Genomic DNA, 10042 nt, shown 5'->3' on the forward strand with positions numbered 1-10042 from the left:
TGTGTGTGTGTCTGTCTGTGTGTGTGTCTGTCTGTGTGTGTGTTTGCACAGGTAGGGCTGGAAGGTAGAGGTCTTCACGGGTGCACATGGATCGAGACCCAAGTGCGGTTTGGGATCATTTTAAATAAATGCAGTTTTACCAAATAGACCTGAGAAGACCTGAATTATTTTAAAATATGCCAACATTTAATTTTTCATTTTGAGCATTGAGCAATATTTTATTATGTAAAACAAACACATCAATCATCTTTTTTATTATTTTTTATCCCCCTTCTTCTGTCAATCCATGCTTCTATGTAAATGACCAAACCCTACAGTATACAGGTGCGTGCAACAGCAACATGATGACACGATTCCATTCTTATTAATATCGTAAATCTAGCTATTTTTTTTATATTTTCATTAAAAAAAACTAAATAAATTTATCGGCATTAAATTACAGAAAACTAGTTAATGTTGTTGCATGAATGTTTCTAATACAGCGACGGCAAATTTGACAAGTTTTTTTCTTCTGACCAACATTTAATAAAATAAAAATGCCATTTTTTTTATTATACAAACATTTTTTAATTTAAAGTTTTACTTTTAAAGTTTTTTTGTTCTATGACAGTTTGTAAATCGAGCAAAGTTTTTTATATTTTCATATTCAAAAATGTTATGCACATTTATAACTATACTTTGTGTATATTTGACATCTTTCTCTCTTCTTACCAACTTAATCAAGCTCTCTATATATACATTTTACATATTTATATCTATATTTGGAAAGTCACAGACATTCTATCACTAAATGCTAATATAGCTATTGGGGCAAATGTGAACGCAACGGTTATATTAGTTGTAGTAGAGTTCCCCACTATAGATGTTTAGCCAACTATGATGATTTCTGCTTCTGATAACCCTGGCAATTTGAAAAGGGTCCATCCTTAGGACCCAAGAAGACCTCTACTAGAAGGTATTTGATGAATCTCTTACTCTTGTTTGAGCATTTCATCATCAACATCCCTGTCCTTGAATTCCAGTATATCCTGGAAGCTGTGCATGTACCTGCAGAGACGCAACACAACCACAGAACGCAGTTTAGACACGCACTCATATCAGAATAATAAGACTGCATGTGCGCACTGACACCGACCAGCTCTGCACCAGGCGCACTGAAGGAGTCCTCAGGAGATTATCAGGCAATAAATCGATTTCTTTCATAATATTTGCCAGCCTGACAGGCAGCTCCTGTCTTAGAAACGTGAATGACGTTTTCGCACATGCGTTCTCTGAACCTGCAGAGACAAGTGTACAGAGAGACAGAAAACACCACCATCAAGTCACGCTTGGGTGCACGCATTGATTCTATCCAGCTCACAACACATTATATCTTTAATTAGATTGTATTTTTACATTTTCTGCTTTCACTAACTGTAGTGAGTAGGTTTTAGTAATTGTGTTGCCTATTTAGGTTTATTAGGTCTATTAAAAGAACATTAGATTTGTTTAAAATATGAAATACCTAACATGGATATGGAAATCCAACATATGCACAATTACTGTTAATCACATCAAACCCTACTATCACTGTAGTGCTATTTTGTAACATCCTACTCTATTCTAATCTATTAAATTCATCATTGTACTGCAAGGATTACATTTGAAAAATCCCAACTTTTGGATTGGACTTGTTTGATTCAATTCTACTCTACTTTCAGATTGGATCTATTTGATTGTATTCTATAGCACTTACAGAAATACCATGAATATAATAATTCTGTGGCATGGTATTCTCATCTGACAATGTACAGCACTTTTTGTTTGTTTACTCGGTAACACTTTACAATAAGGTTTCATTAGTTAATTTATTAACTAACATGAACAATTAATGCATGCATTACAGTATTTATTAATCGTTGTTAATGATAGTTAATGAAAATAGTTTTCACTGTTAGTTCAACAGCAGTGTTGGGGGTAACGCATTACAAGTAACGCGAGTTACGTAATCAGATTACTTTTTTCAAGTAACTAGTAAAGTAACGCATTACTTTTTAATTTACAAGAGAATATCTGAGTTACTTTTTCAAATGGGATCATTTTAAATAAATGCAGTTTTACCAAATAGACCTGAGAAGACCTGAATTATTTTAAAATATGCCAACATTTAATTTTTAATTTTGAGCATTGAGCAATATTTTATTATGTAAAAAACACATCAATCATTTTTTTATTTTTTTTTATCCCCCTTCTTCTGTCAATCCATGCTTCTATGTAAATGACCAAACCCTACAGTATACAGGTGCGTGCAACAGCAACATGATGACACGATTCCATTCTTATTAATATCGTAAATCTAGCTATTTTTTTTATATTTTCATTAAAAAAAACTAAATAAATTTATCGGCATTAAATTACAGAAAACTAGTTAATGTTGTTGCATGAATGTTTCTAATACAGCGACGGCAAATTTGACAAGTTTTTTTCTTCTGACCAACATTTAATAAAATAAAAATGCCATTTTTTTTATTATACAAACATTTTTTAATTTAAAGTTTTACTTTTAAAGTTTTTTTGTTCTATGACAGTTTGTAAATCGAGCAAAGTTTTTTATATTTTCATATTAAAAAATGTTATGCACATTTATAACTATACTTTGTGTATATTTGACATCTTTCTCTCGTCTTACCAACTTAATCAAGCTCTCTATATATACATTTTACATATTTATATCTATATTTGGAAAAGTCACAGACATTCTATCACTAAATGCTAATATAGCTATTGGGGCAAATGTGAACGCAACGGTTATATTAGTTGTAGTAGAGTTCCCCACTATAGATGTTTAGCCAACTATGATGATTTCTGCTTCTGATAACCCTGGCAATTTGAAAAGGGTCCATCCTTAGGACCCAAGAAGACCTCTACTAGAAGGTATTTGATGAATCTCTTACTCTTGTTTGAGCATTTCATCATCAACATCCCTGTCCTTGAATTCCAGTATATCCTGGAAGCTGTGCATGTACCTGCAGAGACGCAACACAACCACAGAACGCAGTTTAGACACGCACTCATATCAGAATAATAAGACTGCATGTGCGCACTGACACCGACCAGCTCTGCACCAGGCGCACTGAAGGAGTCCTCAGGAGATTATCAGGCAATAAATCGATTTCTTTCATAATATTTGCCAGCCTGACAGGCAGCTCCTGTCTTAGAAACGTGAATGACGTTTTCGCACATGCGTTCTCTGAACCTGCAGAGACAAGTGTACAGAGAGACAGAAAACACCACCATCAAGTCACGCTTGGGTGCACGCATTGATTCTATCCAGCTCACAACACATTATATCTTTAATTAGATTGTATTTTTACATTTTCTGCTTTCACTAACTGTAGTGAGTAGGTTTTAGTAATTGTGTTGCCTATTTAGGTTTATTAGGTCTATTAAAAGAACATTAGATTTGTTTAAAATATGAAATACCTAACATGGATATGGAAATCCAACATATGCACAATTACTGTTAATCACATCAAACCCTACTATCACTGTAGTGCTATTTTGTAACATCCTACTCTATTCTAATCTATTAAATTCATCATTGTACTGCAAGGATTACATTTGAAAAATCCCAACTTTTGGATTGGACTTGTTTGATTCAATTCTACTCTACTTTCAGATTGGATCTATTTGATTGTATTCTATAGCACTTACAGAAATACCATGAATATAATAATTCTGTGGCATGGTATTCTCATCTGACAATGTACAGCACTTTTTGTTTGTTTACTCGGTAACACTTTACAATAAGGTTTCATTAGTTAATTTATTAACTAACATGAACAATTAATGCATGCATTACAGTATTTATTAATCGTTGTTAATGATAGTTAATGAAAATAGTTTTCACTGTTAGTTCAACAGCAGTGTTGGGGGTAACGCATTACAAGTAACGCGAGTTACGTAATCAGATTACTTTTTTCAAGTAACTAGTAAAGTAACGCATTACTTTTTAATTTACAAGAGAATATCTGAGTTACTTTTTCAAAAGTATTCCTCAAAATGAATAAAAATAATGCAACTCAGAATATGACGCAAACCTGTAATAATTAAATGTTAAACAACACAAATATGCTTTATGTATTTAATCCCATTCTATTAACCAATGTCTTTGCTTCTGACCTTCGATGATCCAGTTCAACCGTACAAATAAGCACAAATTACTAGACAAACATTTGTGTCTTTGTTTCTTGCTGAAGTGTGTTGAAATGTCTTCTTCTGCATTCTACTGTATGGACGTAAATTTACTTTCCCTTCAGCCTGAGGCGTATTCATTTCACTTCTGGTGTGAAAAGGCTTTTATATTTGCCAAAAATATAACTTTTTATTTTAAAAACAAACAAGCAAGCCCTGTCCAGATTTAAAAAGTAACGCAAAAATAATGTAACACATTACTTTCCATAAAAAGTAACGAAGTAACGTAATTAGTTACTTTTTATGGAGTAACGCAATATTGTAACGCATTACTTTTAAAAGTAACTTTCCCCAACACTGTTCAACAGTGCATTTACTTTGTGCATTAACAAGCACAACTTTGCACAATGTTGACAATAACATTAGATTAATAAATGCTTTAGAAGTATTGCTCATGAGTCATGCTTAGTTCATGTGAACTACCGTAGTTAACTAATGAACCCTATTGTAAAGTTTTACCGTTGACTCTTTTCGGTTTAATTCTGTCCTCATATTGAATCGTGAGCATTTGATTCCGGACTCACCAAAGTCTATGAACTGTTTCATAGAGAGAGGAGAAGGAGAGAATCTGGAGTAAAAGTCGATTTGCTTGGCGACGGATGCAGCGTTCATCAAAGTCCTGAAGATCCTCATGTTGGCGGCTTTAACGCTTCAGAAAATCCAGAAAATGTGTCCCGTGGGCTTTCGCAGCTCATAGGCTTCTTGTCCAAAACACAGTCAGCAGAAAACCGCGCAGTTCTCTCTCGAAGTATGAAGCTGAATGTCAGTCATGATATCCAGTGCTGTCTGGAAAATGCAGTTTCACTCCTCTGTATCACACTGCAATCATTATATGCATGATATCGCCCTAAACATCGCGGAGTAATGCACGACGGGTGTGAAGAGCGATAACACTCCAGCATGTGTGTAAGGGGCTCGCGAGGTTATCAGTCGACACTGGGCCGCTCGCCGCATTAAAAGCGCACATTCCCACAGCAGCACACTGTCCTTAAAAACCGCCTCTGAACAACAGCGGCTGAGCTCCGAGGACAGCAAAGGCTGACAAAAGCCCTAATCTCTGACCCGTTTCCCTGCTTGCTTACCAAACCGTCCGCCAGGTTGCTGTAAACAAGTCAATAATGCTGCTCGAACATAGATGTTTCAGTAAGTCAGAGACCAGCCACTCTTAGTTAGTTTTCTTCGGTGGGTTGCAAACTAGCTTTTTAGATGCATACCGCCACCTGCTGGCACATTTCACGTAATTCTGTATCATGTTTTGCTGTGATATGAGGTGTATAATTAAGGTATGAATGACTCATCCATAATCTTGGTCAAATGATCTGCTCTTCTCTACTAATGTTTTGTGAGCGTCCACTCTGTTTTACTTCCGCATTACGTGCGTCTTTGGGTCACGTGACTATATGAGGAGTTGCTGATTAGCTTCACCCCTGACTGTAGCAGGGATTATTATTCATCCGTTATCTTTTGAATCCGTTCACTAAAAACATCCTGTCTGTTTTGTAAAGTTGTCAAGCGCCCCATCATCTAAACATGATGATATTTAAAGATATAATCACATTTTTGAATATGATAAAGAACAAGTGCAACTTGTGCACGAATGTTTTCACTTTGAAAACTGTAAGTGTGTGTTTAAAAGGCTTTTGATTCATTACTGATTTTTTAGTATCTGTGAAACTGCACAAAATGGTGAGCCATAGTCACCAGTCACCAGTTTAGTGTTGGCAGCTCCTTCAAAAAACTCCAATGAGTTGGTTCTTCGTAGTGGATAAAAACTGTGGATTAGTAAAACTGTTCAGTAATACACTCACTTTATAAGCCATATATCATATATAAATGTATAATATAGGCCTATATAATGTTGTTGAGTGTTTTTATCTACAAAATCCAATTGGATTGCTTTAACTCCACCTCTAAGAGTTGAGAAGTCAATAAAAAGTTTTATTTTTTTTGCTTTATTTGGTTCATCTTAGGTCAGACAGAAAATAAAAATAACGTAAATATGGTATAAATAACATAGATACACATATACATACAACATACAGCCATACATGAATTCAAATTAAGAAAAAAGATAACACCATGCAAGCATAATTATACACCAAATAAATAACTAATAAACTAAATTAGGGGGAAAAAAATAAAAAAGTAAAATAAAATAAAAAATTTTGTATTAATTAATAATAAAAAAAAAAAAATTAAGATGTAGTTGTCTCCTTAAAATATTCCAGAAAAGGGCTCCACACTTTCAGAAAAAGTTTTGGCTTTTGTTTTATTGCGAACCGAATCTTTTCCGTCTTGAGAGCATGTAAAAAATCAAAAACCCATTGGCGATAAGGAACAAAATTAACTTTTTATATTTTTTTTTTGTTAAATTTGCCTCATATTTTTGATGAGTTACATCTGTTCTGTAGATTTTTTTTATATTCTTCCAAAAATAAATAAATAAAAATAAAGTACAAAAATAATCTTTCATAGCTCGTTAAGCAGCTGGAACCAGAAGAGTTGAATTCCTTAAGCTTCCCGTTCTAGACACACCTATTTTGCACAAGTCTCATCAACCAGGAAACTGTTTCATTCGTTCAGAGAAAGTGAAAGTTAAGTGCTGTTGAGCTGATGTTTGTTTCTCTGTCTGAATGTACATGCAGTGAAATGGCAGAAACCAGTTTTTCTCAGGACCAGTTCAGCTGTGCAGTGTGTCTGGATCTCCTGAAGGATCCAGTGGCCATTCCCTGTGGACACAGTTATTGTATGAGCTGTATTACAAGCTACTGGGATCAGGAGGATCAGAAGGGAGTCTACAGCTGCCCTCAATGCAGACAGACCTTCACTCCAAGACCTGCTTTAAATAAAAACACCATGCTGACTGAAGTGGTGGAGCAACTGAAGAAGACTAAACTCCAGGCTGGACCTGAAGATGTGGAGTCTGACGTCTGCACTCGAAGAAAACGCAAATCTGTCAAGTCCCGTCAGGTGTGTCTGAACACTTGCTATCAAAAATCTATCTTCACTTCATGGCTATCTCACACTATACAAGTTGCAAACCCCATTCACATAAATTCGGACAATAACAGTTGTGTGTGTTTTTGTATCCAGATGAGTTTGAAAGAGCGACAGAGAAAGTTTCAGCAGAGGGAGAAAGATCTTGAGCTGAGAGAGGCTGTGGAGTCTCATAAAGTGAGTTTGGAGAAGAACAGAAGATTAAGAATTATTTTGGAGTGGACTCTTTTCCATTGCCAGAGCTCTTTCAGTCCCATCGAAGCCCAGCAGCAATTGCAGAAGCCATATGATAATGATCTTTTCAGTCATGGTTAATTTAGTTTCTTCATACTTGTTTTTCTTCATAGTTGTTCAGCTTCATTATAGTCTCATATGACATAGTTTGCATTTGCAAACGGTATTTCAGAAGTTGACAGTGTTATTTGATTTTCATACAGGTGGTTTTGGAAGAGAGAAAGAGAAAATTCCAGCAGAGAATCCAGCAGAGGCAGAAAGATCTTGAGGAGCTGAGAGAGGCTGTGGAGTCTCACGAGGTGAGTTGGAGAAGAAGAAATGTCTAAGACTCAGTTTGGACTCTCGTCCAGTGTTTGAGCTTTTTCAGTCCCACTGAAGCCCACTGTGGGTCACAGGCTGTGTGAGACACCAGTACGAGCTGATTGTGATGTGTGTTTAACAGCGCTCTGCACAGACAGCAGTAGAGGACAGTGAGGGGATCTTTACTGAGCTCATCCGCTCCATTGAGAGAAGCCGCTCTGAGGTGACACAGCGGATCAGAGAACGGGAAAGGGCTGCAGTGAGTCGAGCTGAAGGACCCGTGTATCGACTGGAGCAGGAGATTGATGATCTGAAGAGGAGACACGCTGAGCTTGAGCAGATTTCACATATACATGGTCACACCAAGTTCCTCAAGGTAAGCTGAAAAAACAGAAGAGTTGTTTTTATCAAAGCCTTACCATTAATGGCTTTCTTCATTTTCATTGAATTGGTGGAATGCATTATTAATATTGGTGCTCACACTCATGCAGCTGAACAAACTGGTAACCCTAAGTACTAAACTTTAGTGCTTAACCTATCCTGCACTGTTTGTGCTACGAGCATGAATGATGAATAGGTCATGTGGCTTTTTGAGGAGAGGTGATGCTATTACTTTTCTTAACCATTATGATTTTTACCTCATGGTTAATAAAATAAATAGAAAGTCATATAGAGGGACTAACATTTACATTGTATTCCATATAAATAGACTGGATTTCTACGATCTGAAGTTGGGTGGAAATTACTAGAACAGAAGTGCCCAGTAGAACACCATGAACATGATGTAGGAATAACACAACCATTGCAAATAAAGAACACAGATATGATCAAACTGGTGCAGCTGAGTGGAGGTCATGAAGGTCTTTGTTTTCTGTCTTTATCTTTTGTGTCGATCTCTTCCTGCAGAGTTTCCAGTCCCTCGCTGTATCTCCTGAATCTGGAGATGAACCCAACATCAAGAAAAACTGGAGGATTTCTGTTGAGAGGAGATAGAAAAGATATCTGGCAGAGGTAACTTGAAATTATTCCCACCAATGAACCCAAGATCAGAGAGGAGTTCCTACAATGTAAGACATTTACATTTTCATTCAAATCTATTTATGTTTATTAAGCAAAGATAATTGGTATGTCCTAACAATACAGACCTATTTTCTGATTCCACACATTTCTGATTTTATACATTTTCAGCAAACCAGCAACATGCTAAAAGGTTAATTGTAGATACATTCAAAGTAAATATTTATATTATATACATATAACCAAACCTTGTAAAAAATGTCACAATTAAAGTACTAAGTGAGATCCATGGAAGTGATATTAATATATCATAATTAAAAATGATATATTAATTTATACAATATGCATAGTACTGAAATTATACAACAGATTGTTTGAACAGAACGTTTAAATCTGATTGGTCGAGCAGCGTTTCAAGGAGTGCTGGTATTTTGGTTCAACAGCACTGTGAATTTTCAGACTGGATTTCTACGATCTGAAGTTGGGTGGAAATTACTAGAACAGAAGTGCCCAGTAGAACACCATGAACATGATGTAGGAATAACACAACCATTGCAAATAAAGAACACAGATATGATCAAACTGGTGCAGCTGAGTGGAGGTCATGAAGGTCTTTGTTTTCTGTCTTTATCTTTTGTGTCGATCTCTTCCTGCAGAGTTTCCAGTCCCTCGCTGTATCTCCTGAATCTGGAGATGAACCCAACATCACTCTCAGCTCTCTCCTCTCTTTTGATGATGTGGGAAAGTCCCTCTATCAACTGAAAGAAAAACTGGAGGATTTCTGTTGAGAGGAGATAGAAAAGATATCTGGCAGAGGTAACGCAGCAGACATACATTTACTCTCAGCAGAGGTGTACTTAATCAATAAGCGAGGTAAGCGACCGCTTAGGGCCCCGGGGCATCAGGGGGCCCCATTTGATATTGGTGAAAAATATTTGGCAAACGCTCCAGTGTGTATTTGTGTTCTGGAGAGCATCAAATTTTCATAAGTTGTGAAGAGGTAAATAAACTATAAACTATGAGAGAGAGAGAGCAAAATAAGGGTTAGGCGTAGAAGAGCACATATTTATTGTGTTGGGGCCCCATACCTTAATTAAAAATGATATATTAATTTATACAATATGCATAGTACTGAAATTATACAACAGATTGTTTGAACAGAACGTTTAAATCTGATTGGTCGAGCAGCGTTTCAAGGAGTGCTGGTATTTTGGTTCAACAGCACTGTGAATTTTCACTTTCCGTTTTTTTTTTTTTTTTT

At 36.0% G+C, this 10042-nt stretch overlaps 2 protein-coding genes across 2 annotated transcripts in view; one reads left to right on the forward strand and one right to left on the reverse strand.

The window, feature by feature from the left end:
• pdk1 (pyruvate dehydrogenase kinase, isozyme 1) overlaps positions 1-5409 on the reverse strand; it is a 25003-nt gene extending 19594 nt beyond the window's left edge. The window contains exons 1-3 of the mRNA XM_016464169.1: positions 4758-5409; positions 3094-3235; positions 2934-3005 (exon numbers count right to left, since the gene is read on the reverse strand). Of these exons, the coding sequence (XP_016319655.1) occupies positions 2934-3005; positions 3094-3235; positions 4758-4866 (323 nt within the window). The 5' untranslated portion in view covers positions 4867-5409. The remainder of the gene's footprint in view (positions 1-2933; positions 3006-3093; positions 3236-4757) is intronic.
• A 1304-nt stretch (positions 5410-6713) lies between these two features.
• LOC107671277 (E3 ubiquitin-protein ligase TRIM58-like) lies at positions 6714-9569 on the forward strand. The gene is made up of 6 exons (XM_016464170.1): positions 6714-7203; positions 7327-7407; positions 7668-7763; positions 7907-8140; positions 8671-8742; positions 9438-9569. The coding sequence occupies exons 1-6, from the start codon at positions 6847-6849 to the stop codon at positions 9567-9569; spliced, it is 972 nt and encodes a 323-aa protein (XP_016319656.1). The 5' UTR covers positions 6714-6846.
• The last annotated feature ends 473 nt before the right edge of the window (positions 9570-10042 follow it).

Source organism: Sinocyclocheilus anshuiensis, unplaced genomic scaffold (assembly GCF_001515605.1).
Source record: "Sinocyclocheilus anshuiensis isolate Anshui unplaced genomic scaffold, SAMN03320099.WGS_v1.1 scaffold284, whole genome shotgun sequence".
NCBI classification, from domain to species: domain Eukaryota; kingdom Metazoa; phylum Chordata; class Actinopteri; order Cypriniformes; family Cyprinidae; genus Sinocyclocheilus; species Sinocyclocheilus anshuiensis.